The sequence below is a fragment of the Diabrotica virgifera genome, chromosome 1 (genome assembly GCF_917563875.1).
Source record: "Diabrotica virgifera virgifera chromosome 1, PGI_DIABVI_V3a".
Lineage (NCBI taxonomy): Eukaryota > Metazoa > Arthropoda > Insecta > Coleoptera > Chrysomelidae > Diabrotica > Diabrotica virgifera.
Genome location: NC_065443.1, coordinates 297,408,604 through 297,424,818, shown reverse-complemented (window position 1 = coordinate 297,424,818; position 16,215 = coordinate 297,408,604). Strand labels below are relative to the sequence as shown.

The window sequence follows — 16,215 nt, the reverse complement described above, 5'->3', positions numbered from 1 at the left end:
ATTATTAAATGTCAAAGTTGCTTTTGTTTTGTGATAATAAATTTATTTATTTATTATAACAAAAATTTTTAATTTGTTTAAATAAAGATTGTTTAAATAATTATACAGCTTTCAAATGAGAATATTTGTAATCAATTACTTTTAATGAGAAATCAGCCACAATTTTACCAAAAAAATGATTTTATTAACGTTTCGACGCCCAAGTCGGGTGTCGTTGTCAAAATACAAAATAATACTCATCATTCTCTTTGCCTTATCCCTATGCGGGGTCGGCGTCCCTAATTGCATTTCTCCACACAATTCTGTCTTGGGTCATATCAATGTTAATTCCCTTTACCAACATGTCCTGCCTTATCGCCTCCCCCCAGGTCTTCTTTGGTCTTCCTCTCCTACTCCTTCCAGGAATCTGCACTTCAACTATTCTTCGTATTGGGTGATTAACGTCTCGACGTTGAACATGACCGAACCATCTTAACCTATGCTCTCTCATTTTGGCATCAATTGGTGCCACACCTAGACTTCCCCTAATATACTCATTTCTAATTTTATCCTTCTTTGTCACTCCACTCATCCAACTAAGCATTCTCATTTCCGCCACATGCATTCGTTGTTCCTCTTTCTTTTTCACTGCCCAACATTCAGTTCCGTACATCATAGCCGGTCTTATGGCTGTTTTATAGAATTTTCCCTTCAGCTTCATTGGAATTTTTCTGTCACACAACACACCACTCGCTTCTTTCCACTTCATCCATCCAACCCTAATTCTACTGCATGCATCTCCATCTATTTCTCCATTACTCTGTAATACCGATCCTAGGTACTTAAAACTATTGCTTTTCACAATCATTTCACCATCCAAAGATACCATTTTATTTGTAGTAGCTCCATCTTTAAATGAACATTCCAAATACTCTGTTTTTGTCCTACTAAGTTTTAAACCTTTTTCCTCCAGAGCTTGTCTCCACTGTTCCAGTTTTTGTTCTAAGTCTCTTTCACTATTTCCTACTAACACGACATCATCAGCATACATTAAGCACCATGGAATGTTACCCTGTAGTTTCGCTGTTATCTGGTCCAAAACTAATGAGAATAAATACGGACTAAGCACAGAGCCTTGGTGCAATCCTACTTTCACATGAAATTTATCAGTCTCTCCCACACCTGTCCTAACACTAGTCGTTACTCCCTCATACATATCCCTCACAATCTTTACGTATTCACCAGGGACTCCTTTCTTATTGAATGCCCACCACAGAATCTCTCGAGGAACTCTATCATATGCTTTCTCAAGATCAATGAATACCATATGAGCGTTTGTTTCTTTACTCCTGTATTTTTCCATCAACTGCCTTATAATGAAAATTGCATCTGTTGTTGATCTACCCTGCATAAAGCCAAATTGATTCTCGGATATTTCGGTCTCTTCACGTATCCGTCTGTCAATTACTCTTTCCCATATTTTCATGGTGTGGCTAAGCAGTTTTATAGCCCTGTAGTTTGTACATTGTTGTATATCTCCCTTGTTTTTGTAAACAGGTACCAGTATACTGCTTCTCCATTCGTCTGGCATTTGTCCGACTTCCATAATTCTATTAAATAGACCTGCTAGCCACCTTGTTCCTGTCTCTCCCAATGCTCTCCATACTTCCCCAGGAATATCATCTGGTCCTACCGCTTTTCCTTTCTTTATTTTTTGAAGCGCTTGAGCCACTTCCTCGTTGGTTATTTTGGTGACCATTGCTGCTACTGTCTCCGTTGACTCTACAGGCTGTCTGTCAAATTCTTCATTTAATAAGCTGTCAAAGTACTTTCTCCATCTCTTTTTGACTTCCCTTTCGTGAACTAGTATTTTATTATTTTCATCTCGGATACATCTAATCTGATTAAAATCTTTTGCTTTCCTTGCTCTCTGTTTGGCTATTTTATATATCTTCGTTTCGCCTTCCCTGGTATCAAGTTGATCATATAGGTTTGAATACGCTTCTGCTTTGGCTTTTGCTACTGCTACTTTCGCTTCCTTTTTCGCCACCATATAGTTTTGAAGATCTGTGTCGGATCTGGTTTCTTGCCACTTTTTATATAATTTTCTCTTCTCTTTTATTTTTCCTTGTACTTCGTTTGACCACAACCAAGTCTCTTTATCCTCAAACTTTTTTCCTGACGTTTTCCCAAGTATTTCAATAGCAGTCTCTCTAATACTACTGGCCATTTTTCTCCAAATTGTATTAGGGCTTCCTTTCATGTTCCAACATAATTTTTCTACTATTCTTCTCCTGAATAGACCTTCTTTCTCATCTTTCAGCAGCCACCATTTGATTTTTTGTGGTCCTCTCCGATATTTTTGTTTAGTTTCGCTTTTTACTTCGATGTCTAGTACAAGCAGCTTATGTTGTTGGCTTACTGTCTCTCACTATTACCTTGCAGTCCTTGCATTCACGTATGTCTTCTTTCCTTATCATGAAGTAGTCTATTTGGGATTGATGTTGTCCACTTTTGTAGGTAATAAGTTGAGTTTCTCTCTTTTTAAAGAATGTGTTAACAATCGCCATATCCAATGCTGTTGCTAATTCAAGCATGTCATCTCCAGCTTCATTTCTAGTTCCAAAGCCTAATCCCCCATGTATTGTTTCATATCCTGTCTTGGTTTGGCCCACATGTGCATTGAAATCACCTCCTATTATAACTTTCTCCTCTGCTGGAATATCACTCAGTACGTCTCCTAATTGATCATAGAAAGCTCTTCTTTCATTCTCACCCAGACCTGTTTGGGGAGCATACACACACACAACATTCAATACCTCTTTATCAATTACAAATTTCACTGACATCATTCAGTGAAATTTGTAATTGATAAAGAGGTATTGAATGTTGTGTGTGTATGCTCCCCAAACAGGTCTGGGTGAGATAAAATGCAAAATAATACTAATAAACAAAAATGTTGTTGCTTAGTAAAAAATTCTTCTAATAATTTATTTAATCTGACTCATTTATATCGGCAATTCAGACATGTATTATACATTTTAAAGTAGAAGATTTTAAAATGATATTACCAATATTGATGAGTTGCGTTCCTGGGAAGACTTTACTAAAAGATAGTTCATTTGATTACATGAAATCAACTCAACTCAAGAATATCCGCCACAAAAATCATAGCATGTGATTTGTCTTAAAAAAGACAACCAAATGCAACGGTGGCAGTAAAATGCTTATTTCCCATTAAAAGTAATTGATTATAAAAATGCCACAAGAAAATAGCTTCAGAACAACATTGAGAATATTTGTGTTTTTAACGTTAAAAGGTACACTTGTAGTAAGGGGAACGTCATGGGAAAATCCAAAGACATCTCACCAAGGAAAATAGCAATAAAAACTTAATTATTCAACACTAAAATTTTACTCAAAAGTAAAGTTTTCTGAGGTGGCTCTAATAATTTGATCACCCACTGTATATGTGTTACATCTCAGTAAGTCATTTTTAGGGAGAACTTGACTTACACCATTTGACTTCTGAAGCATCCATTTATTAGAGACACATTTAGGTTCTTTGAATTATAAGTACACACACCCAAACTTATATGGAATCATCTGATATTTTTTACTATTCCGTGCGAATTTAAAAAAACGAAGACACGAAGTCAAACAATATTTATTTTAGAGCAATTTAATAACAAATACATAACAATTAAATAAAACAATAAAGTATTTAACAAACAAATTGAAACTAGTTGTTTTAAAGTCAATAGCATACAACAGTTCAATGTAAAACGAATAATGTTTAAATTGTTTTTTTTTTTTTTTTTTGATTTTGTGGTAATTAGTGTTATCACATCTAGTCCTTATGCAAGCATCAGTTTGCTTGGGCATGCTCCTAATCAAATTATCAACATTTTGTTGTGGTAGGTTGCTCCATCCTTTAAGAGCAGCTTGTACTAGCCGTGCGGTGTTTTGTGGATTTTCCCGGAGGGCTCTAATTTTTCTTTTAAGCATATCCCACAAATACTCTATAGGATTAAGCTCGGGTGAGCAAGCCGGCCACTCCAAACAAGGGATACCTTCTGCTTCAATGATGTCTGTAGTCACTCTTATGGTATGTAGATGTCCATTATCATGCAATAAAATTAAATTTTCTCCTGCTGCACCTCTCCAGAGCCTGACTACAGGTTATCAACATACCGGTGAGCAGTTAAAGTTGATTGGATGAAAATTAAAGGAGTTTTTTTACGGATCACAATTCCTCTCCAGAACATTACACTTCTCCTTGTATATTTGTGAACAGATCTGACAGTTTTCGTTCTTGCTTGTCTTCCTCGACCTCTAAGTACACGATTTCATGGGTCATCTGAATTTACACAAATCCTGACTTTTTTTGAAAATAACACATATTATCAATTCCCAATGTTCCAGTTTTGGTGGTGAAGACACCAATTTAGGCGATCAATCTTGTGCTGCCTGGATAAATCGGGAACCCATAACTGTCTCCTGCTGTATACTTCTTGGTACGAACTCATCTTCTTATCGTTTCAACTGAAACAGTTACACCTGCAGCTTCCAAAATCTGCCTTTGGAGCTGGTGGTGAGAAATGGCTGGGTGTCTTCCAGCTGATTGGACAATTAAATGATCTTGGAGACCCGTTATTACTTTTGGCGACTTTCCCTTGCTTTATTTTTGAGCTTTCCTAGTTCCTGTTAGCTAGCATAGTTTTGGACAGAACGCCCTGTATTACGCCTAGCTCTACAGCTATGTCCCTCTGAGAACATTACTTTCTCCACAAGACCAATAATCTTTCCTCGTTGTAAGTTCTATAACCCCACATCAGGCATATTTTCGTTTTTGGGCGCAAAAGTTAGTTTATTTATTTTCGTTCAATTTGCAACTCAAGCAAATATCCTATTCGCGGTGTGCAAGTACTTGGAAAGGGAAACGAGAAACGACCGTGCGCGAGTCGCGGAGAAATATTGCAACTATCTTAAATAGTACATATTGTCAATTGAAATTGTCAAATTGACGTATATTTCATACCTTCTGTCATTGACGCAGAAAAATTATATATTGCTCCACAATATTGATATGATATGCAATTATTATATAAAGGTAAATTTAATTAATTGTATTTTGCTTGCAGTACTGCATTTTAATAACTGATTTTATTTACTACATACAATTGTTTACGTTTGCTAAACATAACCTGCATCTTATTTTTTCTTCGTATTATTTTTTTGGACTATGGTCTTGACAATTATCCAGCAACCAGGACTAATATAATTGGCCAATATAATTAAAAGTGCGAATAAAAGTACAGAGCGTAGAAATAGAGGTCGCTTTGCCGAACTTGCACGGTCCCAATACTGTACCGAGCTGTACTATCCAATTGTCTTATCACATCACTATCCGACTGTCACATCAGGCATATTTTCGTTTTTGGGCGCAAAAGTTAGTTTATTTATTTTCGTTCAACTTGCAACTCAAGCAAATAATCGATACCGTACCGAGCTGTACTATCTGATTGTCTTATCGATTTGTTTATTTTCAATAAAAACCTTTATTCTTCGCAATAAAATAAGTTTTTTTAAAAGAAAAAAATATTACTTTGAAATAGGTACATGGTGATTCCATATAAGTTTGGGTGTGTGTATTTGTGTCATTGAACAGTGAAGTTGTTAATATTGTATGGTAAATGATGTTTAGTATCTGACAGAGTTGATAAACTTACCAACGATTCCAAATGCTGATATCACTTTGGAAAAACCACCTCCAGCTCTTCTATTTCCAGATTCAATCATACAAATTAAATTACGTATTTCTTCTGCTGTATATTCCACTTTATCATCATAAATTTCCAAGTCTTTAGCTTCAGTCCGATCAATCTTCAATACACGAAATCTTGTTTGTGTGTTGTTCGAACCAACCAAATAAAATTTCTAAAAATTAATCAATAGTATACACATATTATTAACTCAATCACAAGAATTCAGTAAGTAGCGAAATTAATGAACGTATTTCCAGTGGAAATCGTACATACTATGCTAGATTGATGACATCGAAATTATTAGACAAAAGCACTAAAATGACTATCTACAGAACCTTGATTAGACCCGGAATAACCTGTGGTTGTGAAACCTAGGTAATGACGAAAAAGATGAAGCCCAACTCAGGACATTCGAGAGAAAGATACTGATAAAAGTATATGGCCCGGTGCAAGAGGAAGACGACACATGGAGAATCAGGAGAAACGACGAGGGACGAGGTTAATGAACTGAATGAAGGGTATGATATTGTAAGATTTGTGAAAAGTCAAAGACTGTCATGGCTGGAACATGCCCAGCGACAAGAAGATACGAAAACGACAAAGAAGATACTACAGTGGAAGCCGGTAGGAAGGCGAAAAAAAGGAAGGCCCAGAACGAGATGGATGGATGACGTGGAAGACGACCTGAAAACCATGAATATAAGACAATGGAGGAGAAGAGCCCAAGATAGATCTGAATGGAAGGACTTAGCCAGACGGACAAAGACTCATCGTGGGTTATGATGCCAAAAGAAAAAGATAGATATTATTATTATTATAGACTATACAGGGTGTTTCATTAAGAATTGTCCATATCGTAACTGAGGAAACCTTAGCCCAAAATACGAAGATTTAACCCAAAACAATTAAATAAAATATTCTTCCTGGCCGAGATACAGAGTGTTTTATTATAAATGTTCTAAAATGATTTTAGCCCATTGTTAAAGCATCTTTTAATATTTTTTGTTCAAACTTGGCACACAGTTTACACATGTTAGGATACTTTAACTAGTGGTAAAAGATAGTTTTCCGCTGTTAACAGAGGCGTGCTGTAGGGATATATACTTCATTTTCGCCCTTTCCCCCCTTAGAATCTACGCCACTGTCGTAATAATCATTTCAGCATGTTTGTTTGATTCTTCGTTACTTTTTACGTAAATATCATCCTTGGACACGTTGCCAGAATGAAGGATTAAAGATGGACTCGTAAACTAGTTGAATGGAGACCAAGAGCCGATAAACGTAGCAGAGGAAGACCACCAACGCGATGGCAAGACGACTTACGAAAGACATCAAAAAACTGGATACAGAAAGCACAAGATAGAACACTTTGGAGACAAATAGGGGAGGCCTATGTCCAGCAGTGGATCGAGAGAGGCTGCTGCTGATGATGATGATGATGATGATGATGATGATGATGATGATGATGATGATGATGATGATGATCATCATCCTTGTGTCTCAATCTGATAGAGTAAGTAGCTTTCAAGCTATTTGCGTTTAAAGATAATGGATTCAGTAAGATTATGTATTTTAAGCACATGGTCTTATGGAATTCATTATCTTTAAACGCAAATAACTTGAAAACTTCTTACTCTATCGCAATGAGACAAAAGGATTATATTTATGTTAAAAGTAACAAGGAGTCAAAAAACATACTGAAATGATTATTGCGACAGTGGCGTAAATTGTGAGGGGGAAAAGGGTCGAAAATGAAGTATATATCCTTACAGCACGCCTCTGGTAACAGCGGAAAACTATATTTTAACACTAGTTAGAGTATCCTGAAATCAAAAATCAAAAATTATATCAAAGAAAAATATTAGAAACATCAATCTACACGTAAATAATAAGACGATAGAACGAGTTCAGAATTATAACTATTTAGGGACGAACATTAGTGAAACAAACGATTATACCAAAGAAATCCAAATTAGAATAGAAAAGGCTAGAAGTGCATTCACTAATATGAAACAAATATTGTGTAGTAGAGACCTCAGCCTAGATCTTACAAAGCGAGTACTGAAATGTTACGTATTTTCTGTTCTTTTGTATGGTGTGGAGACATGGACTCTCAATAAACAATGCCTTAATAGATTGGAAGCATTTGAGATGTGGACGTATCGAAGAATGCTGAGAATCTCCTGGACAGACAGAATAACCAATGAGGAAGTACTAAGGAGAATACAGAACAGCAGGGAGATACCGGATTCCATCAAAATTAGAAAACTTCAATACTTGAGTCATATAACACGTGGTGACAGATATGAACTCCTAAAATTAATTATGCAGGGAAAGATTCAAGGAAGGCGCAGCATAGATAGGAGAAAAATGTCCTGGCTGAAAAATCTCAGAGAATGGTTTGGATGCAGCTCAACTGAACTCTTTCGGGCTGTAGTGTCGAAAGTGAGAATAGCAATGATGATTGCCAACCTTTGTCGCGGAGATGGCACGTAAAGAAGAAGAGTATCCTGACATGTGTTAACTGTTCGTCAAGTTTAAACAAAAAATATTGGAAGGTGTTAAAACAATTAGTCCTGTCGCCAGGGGGGGTACAACGGCCTCCTGTATTCAGATGGACTTACCCAAGTTTTTTTTATGTATTTTGACCTGTAGAACACGAATTTTTTGGGTAACAGTTGATCCGGATGTCGATAAGATTGTTATAAACCAAGAAGTTGAGGAATCACATAACAGCGATTTCTTGCAAAAGAAAACATTTTTTTTGTATTTTTTGGGCCATTCTAACCAAAAATTGTTCCTACAAATTTTTTCGTAGGATGCATAGTTTTCGAGATAAAGGCGGTTGAACTTTCAAAAAATCGAAAAATTGCAATTTTTGAACCCGAATAACTTTTGATTAAAAAATAAAATAGCAATTCTTCTTACCGCATTTGAAAGTTCAAGTCAAATTATATCGGTTTTAATTATTTGTATTGCTAAAAATTTATTATTTTATTGTTAAAACAAAGCTTTAAACACTTAGTGCTTGAGTGATGTTTTCAATGATTTCTCATTTAAAATCGAATGAGTAGCTAGAGGAGGTAAAAGTGCAAGCGGGGCTATTTCTACGTAGCATGCATTAAAACTAGTGTTTCCAGGTCCGATTTAGTTTTAATCGGTACATAAGCAAAAACAAATCGGGATTTAGGGTTGTAGATCGGGACAAATAAATAACAATAGCCCAGTAAATGACCGTTTTAGAGTGTAATTTTTCATAGTCAACTCCGAATTGCATGAAAATCTGGTTTTAGGTTCTACTTACTGTCTACTTCAAAGTTGAACTTGTACCGTTGGTTGCTTTTACTTGGGAGGTGACAGTTACAGTTACCCCTTCTCGGGGGTAAAAAAACGCACGTTTAAAGTAAGTCCCAAAATCGATCAACTGACTAGCTCTAAAAAACTTTTGTTCGATATAATTTTTAAACTAAGTCAACACTTTTCGAGTATTTTTATCGAAAAAAATATTCTTAGTAAAAATCTTTTAAAAAACCAAAATAATGTACCTATGTTCAGAAAGTCTATGAAACCAGTAAATACAAAGTTGTAGCTCATTAAAAATACGTTCTTATTCGTCAAATTCCAAACCGAATTTTTCAACTTGAGGTAACCAAAAAATTAAGCAATTTTCGGGAAAAACCAATTAAAATTTTTTAAAGTGTTTAAAAAATCTTTAATTTTGTTTTATATAAAAGTCTCGAGCATTAAAACTAAGCAAGTTACTCTCAAAATAAAGTTGGACCCTTTTTTGGTAAAAAAAGTCGTGAAAATATCCCCGTATTTAGCACCGTAAATAAAATTAATCGTTACCGCTTTACCATTTACTTTATATGTTAAAACTGCTTAGTTTTGAAAAAAAATTGGTTTTATAGTAAAAAACATTTTCCTAAAATATTGGAAAATGCCCCTTTTTCAAAATAACTTAACAAGTATTAGGGATACTAAAAATCGCAAGGAGTAAAAAGTAGATAGGTTTTGATTTTATAAATATGATAGATTCATTTTGCTTTTCTGTAAAACAAAAATTGGTTAAAATATGGCTTTTCATATTTTGTATACACTCGTGATTCGTGACTCGTTCAGGCCCTTTCAGTCATGTAAAAAAACATAAAGTAAATTGTTTGTAAAGCGGTAACGATTAATTTCATTTGGGGTGCTAAGTAGGCGGAGATTTTCACGATTTTCCTACCAAAAAAAAGGAGTCAACTTCATTTTGGGCATAACCCGCTTAGTTTTGATGCTAGAAACTTTTTTAAAATATAAAATAAAGCTTTATTAAAAAAGTTTTAATTGGTTTTTCCCGAAAAGTGCTTCATTCCTTGGTTATTTCACGTTGAAATATTTGATTTGGAATTTGACGAATAAGAACTTATTTTTCATGAGCTACAACTTTGCTTTTGCTGGGTCTATAGACTTTACGAGTTCACAATTTGTTTTCATTTTTTTATATTATGCTATATTTTTGCTAAGAATATTTTTCTCGATCAAATACTTTTTGACCTATTTGTGAAAATCCCCTGAAAACGTGATTTTTTTGTCGAAAAATAAACATTTTCAATCGTAAATAACTCGAAAAGTATTAACTAAGTTAAAATTCTATAGAACTAAAATTGCTTAGAATTAGTCAATTTGTCCATCTCCGAACTTATTTTAAACGCGCGGTTTTTCACCCCCCAACTAGGGGTGACTGTCACCGCCTGAGTAAAAGCAACCAACGGCACAAGCCGTCCAAATTTTTATGCAATTCGGAGTTGATCCTAAAAATTACACGGTATCGCCGTATTTTCCGTTTATTTATTGGCTACAAGGTGATTCTATAATCTGTATTTTAATCCTAAATAATAATAATTTTCAGACGAAATTACAAAAAAAAAAAATCGTATATTAAGTAAATTATTTATTTTTTATTAAAATTATATTTTTCATTCGATTTTGCCGCTTTTAGGAGTGCCTTGTTTTTATAACATAGTTATAAAATTCACAGCAAGTCCACCTGAAATTGGTTTTCGTGGGTGAAAATCGGGACATTTAGTGTCCCGATCAGGTACAAATTGGTACACGTCCCCAGACCCCTGAGAATCGGGACGTCCCGCGCAAATCGGGACACCTGGTAACGCTAATTAAAACGCATGTATTAGGCACGGGAAACACTATGTGTTTATAGTGTTTTTAACAATCAAAAAATAAATTTTTAGCAAAGCAAATATGCAAAACAGATAAAATTTGACTTAAACTTTTAAAGGCGCTAAGCAGAATTGCTATTTTATTTTTTATTCAAAGGTTATTCGGGTTCAAAAATTGCAATTTTTCGATTTTTTGAAAGTTCAACCGCGTTTATCTCGAAAACTATGCATCCTACGAAAAAACTTGTAGAAACATTTTTTGGTTAGAATGACCCAAAAAATACAAAAAATTGTTTTGTTTTGCGAGAAATCGCTGTTATGTAATTCCTCAACTTCTTTGTTTATAACAATCTTATCGACATCCGGATCAACTGTTACCCAAAAAATTCGTGTTCTACGGACCAAAATACATAAAAAAACTTGGGTAAGTTCATCTGAATTAAGAAGGCCGTTGCACCCCCCCTGGCGACAGGACTAAATGTGTTAAAATCATTTTAGAATATTTGTAATAAAACACTCTGTATCTCGGTAAGGAAGAATATTTTATTTAAGTGTTTTGGATTAAATCTTCATATTTTGGGCTAAGGTTTCCCCAGTTACGATATGGACAATTCTTAATGAAACACCCTGTATACTTGTAGAATTTGTGACTAGTTGAAATATAAATTAGTAACAACTGAATACTGAACAGAGGAGTGTGGCGGTGAGATACTTTGTCCCAAAACTATTTATAGTTGTCATGTAGTATGCATTTAAATGCTTAAGAGAAGCCAGAGTTATGCTACAACTGCAGCAAGTAACACAAAGAGTTGGTTTAAGAAAAACGACAGAAAAACAAAAATCATAATGAATTTCGTCCCCAATGAGCTAATATAAATCGAGGAATCAACAATAGAAGTTGTAGAAAAATACCTATGTGTATTTGGGTCAAGAAATAAGATTAACACGAGATAATCAAACATGGGAACTGCTCAAAAGAATACGTTTAGGTCGGGCTCCATTCAGAAAAATGAGAGACATGTTTGAAACAAATGTTCCAGTCCACTTGAAAAAGAAAATTTTCAACCAGTGGGTTCTACCAGTCCTTACATACAGAGCAGAAACCTTAACTCTCACAAAAACAATAGCGGATAAATTGAGAAGAACACACAATAAAATGGAGAGATCAATGTTTGGAATAAGCTTGAGAAATGAGGATGTTTGTAGACAAACAGGAGTGGAAGACATTATCGAACGTATCAAAAGGCAAAAATGGAGATGGGCAGGACATGTTGAGAGAATGAAAGATGGAAGGTGGACAAAAAAATTGCTTGAATCGAGACCACAGGCAAACAAGCAAAGCCGGAGAAGACCTCCAACGTGATGGACCTACAACCTCAAAAGAATTGCAACCGATTAGACAGCTGAGTAAAATGGGATAAAATGTGGCATACTTATACTTAAAGAAATGGGTACACCAGAACATCTAATCTATGTATTACAAGAACTGTATGTAAATAATACCGCTAATGTAGGAGTTAGTAATGTGATTTCGAAAAACTTAAAATTAAAATCTGGAGTTCTACAAAGATGTATAATATCCCCCATTTCATTTAATATACATGTATAGTGAACACACTATGCGTCAAGTTTATGAGGAATGGCAAGGTGGGGCAACAGTATAGTTACTATAGAAGAAAGAAAAATCAAAGACCTGTGTTATGCTGATGACACTGTTATATTGGCATCTTCACCAGAAGAACTGGAACAAATTATGAATAGGGTAGGCACAGTGAGTACAGAATATGGTTTGAAAATAAATATACAGAAAACCAAAGTAATTATCATCGATAGAATAAGAAACAAACAGAGATAAGGAACATGACAGGATACGAAGTGGTCAGACACTTTAGTTACTTAGACTCCCTTATTACTAAGAGTGGAGGATACGAAGACAAGATCCCAACAACAGCCAAATTCACGAAAATATGGAAGAACACTTAGATTTAAAAAAACTCAAAACATGAACCTTCAAAAAAGTCAATTCGAAGCATATAATGGCATTTGAAATGTGTGTTTACCATAGAATGTTGTGCATACGATGAACCGCACATCTCACAAATAATTCAATACTAGCAGAACTTAAAATAAAAACTAGACTCATCACAACTATCAACCAAAATATTCTGAGATATTTCGGACATATAACTAGAAGAAGAGAAGTCTTGGAACAAATGATAATTGAAGCCAATGTAGCGGGCAAAAGATCCAGAAGAAGATCTCCAATATGGTGGTTGTGTCAAATAAGGGACATGACTGGTTAGAGATAATTGGACCGAAATGGTCAAACAAATTACATGATGCCTCTACATCATTATGAAGGAGAAAAGATAGAGGAGGAGGATAGCAGAGGCGCATAATAGAACAAAATGGAAATATCTGGAGAAGGCCTATGTTCTATGTTCAACAATGGACAAATTAGAACTGCTGCTGATGATGATGATGAACAACTGAATATTCCAGGTACAAAATAATGTTTCTATATTGATTTTTAAAGTCAATTCAAATTTATACTATTAAAATATCTGTGCTGCCCTGCTAAGTAAAAAGGTCCGAACTGACAATATTAGACTTTTGAAAAAAAGCAATACAGTAGAACCCCGATTATCCGGGTGCGGATTATCCGTGCTGCGGATTATCCGTGCTATGATTTTCTATTACTCAAATTGCATTTTTGAGGTTTTATCAAAATAGGGTCATCGTAAATCACTCAATGGAAACTCTATATGACGAAAGAGAGACTCATAATGAAAGATTTATTTTTTTTGTTATCTTTTTATCGTAGGTACATATTATGTATGTGTAAACGTACATATGTATTATACATAAGAAATGCATGTTCAGATTATCCGTGCTTTTCAATCCTGTGGTTCCAAGGAAAAGGGGCATGAGTCACATTTTCTCTTGAAATTGTCAAAACAGTTTAACGAAAATTATTTTTAATTTTCTATTTGGTAAAAGGCCACATGTCTGAAAAATGAAAAATGTAATGCATTTCTTCATTAGGGCCATTCAAAAATTAGGCATGAGTCAATATTTTGTCTACACCGATAAAGAAAAGGGGCTTGACTTAAATTACGCCTATTAAATGGCGCGTAGCGCAGGGTTTTAGTTTTGGAATAAGGCATCTTGTCGACTTAGTTCTGGAATGCGCTACGGAAAGGCTCAGAACTCACAGGCGCTTCTTACGGTTAACGTTGTTTAAAGTGTTTTTATGTGTTTATTTTGTACCTTTGTGTAAATAATACAGCTTTTTAAGTGAAAATTAAATAAATAATATCTTTGAAAATGTCTCAGTCTAATAGAAGCAGAAAGATATTAGATTTGGTGTTGGAAAATGCATCACAACGAGCAGGTAAATATAAACATATTTTAAATTTTAATCTTTAATTTGATTTTGCTACATAAGTCTGTGTGTTCACAAAGAGGGAATGGCATTAGATAACCTTTTTGCCACATTCGGCCCTAGGCAATAACGTAGTCTTTCGTTCTGCGTTTAAATTTTTCAAAAATACTTATTAGTTTTCTCAGGATTCGAAAAAAATGAATACATTTAAAACACATTGAAAATTTTGACAGGAGACATTTTGCGCCTTTCCCCTTAAATGAAATAATAAAAGTTGTATCATGCTTTGTATACGAAATTAAAGACTCTAATGTGGACCAGTGTAATTATTAGCTATAATGTTAAAGTGATTGGTTTACTTCTTTTCAGGCACTTCTTCAAGTAGTAACTTTTTTGTATGAGAACAAATGCCAACTGTTAATAAATTTAAAAGTATTGAAGATGGTAAGTAGATGTACATGTACATACATATTTTAACTATTTTAAATGTTCCTTCTTTGTCACATTTCATCTACACATATCTACATTACACTTTTTATAGCTGCTTAAGTATGTGTTCTTATTTCCTCTATTGTTAATATTTTTCTCACAATAAAACACTGAAAAACGTTTGTTTTTCTATACTTCCACAAAATTTATTACAACTATGTTATTACTACAGCTGTTTCGGCAAAGTGCCTTTCTCAAGTGATATATTTTACAATGTGTTTGCCTTTTTAAGTCTTTAACTGAAGAGGTTGAGGAGTGGGGAGCTGTTTGTCTCGAGTTGGTCATTCAGAATTATATCTGTATTTTTTAATTTATTAATTTCCATTGATTCTAAAAGTGATAGCTTAAGGCCTTTATTTTGAATATGTAGAATTTGAAACTCTTCATTGAAAGAATGATTATGATCTAGAAGGTGAAGTGCGTATGTAGAAGTGTCTGTTTTTCTATTGTTGAAAGCCCTTTTGTGTTCTGCTATCCGTTTGTCAAAAGTTCTGCCAGTTTGACCGATGTAAGTTTTCGGACAGTCACCACAAGTTAGTTTGTACACACCACTCTGTAGTTGCTTTTTCTTTCGGCTTTTATTGTTTTTAATATGTTTGCTTAAGTTGTTGTTAGTTCTGAAAGCTGGTGTTATTCCTTTCTTTTTTATGTATCTGGCTATTTTTGTTGTTATTTTGCCAGTATATGTGAGAGAGCAGAAGGTACTGGGTTCTTTCTGTGGTGGTGGATACACTAATTTCAAGGCTTTCTTATGGAGTTTTTGGTTTAAAATGTTGTTAACTGTTTGTTCGTTATAGCCATTGTTTACTGCTATTTGTCTAATGATATTTAGTTCTGTCTCGAAGTTATTGAAGTGAAAACTTCTTTAGGGACATTGTGCACTTTTTGGATAGGGGAAAAAGCATTGAATTCGCGACCGTCATCGCGACCCTCATCGCGACCGTCATCGCGACCGTCATTGCGACCGTCATCGCTTATGCTATATATTATGTGTATGTATAATATAAATTGTGTAGAGGTATTTACATTTAAAATAAATGGAAAACATATTTTAAGATGGGGAAAAAGGATTTATTTCGCGACCGTCATAGCGACCGTCATCTCTTCGGCTAAATAAATTTTGTACGTATATACATTATGTGTATGTATATATAAATTGTATAGAAGTATTTAAATTTAAAATAAATGTAAAACCTATTTTTGGATGGGGAAAAAGGAGTTATTTGGCGACCGTCATCGCGACCGTCATCTCTTCGGCGAAATAAATTTTGTACGTATATATATTATGTGTATGTATATATAAGTTGTGTAGAGGTATTTACATTTAAAATAAATGGGAAACATATTTTAAGATGGGGAAAAAGGATTTATTTCGCGACCGTCATCGCGACCGTCATCTCTTCGGGTAAATAAATTTTGTACGTACATACAT

At 34.5% G+C, this 16,215-nt stretch overlaps 1 protein-coding gene across 2 annotated transcripts in view; it reads right to left on the bottom strand.

Annotated features, from left to right (window-relative positions):
• LOC126879156 (polyphosphoinositide phosphatase) overlaps positions 1–16,215 on the bottom strand; it is a 101,574-nt gene that overhangs the window by 41,595 nt on the left and 43,764 nt on the right. For both annotated transcript variants that reach the window (XM_050642152.1, XM_050642151.1), the window contains exon 2: positions 5,712–5,919. In XM_050642152.1, coding sequence (XP_050498109.1) covers positions 5,712–5,919 — 208 coding nt within the window. The remainder of the gene's footprint in view (positions 1–5,711; positions 5,920–16,215) is intronic.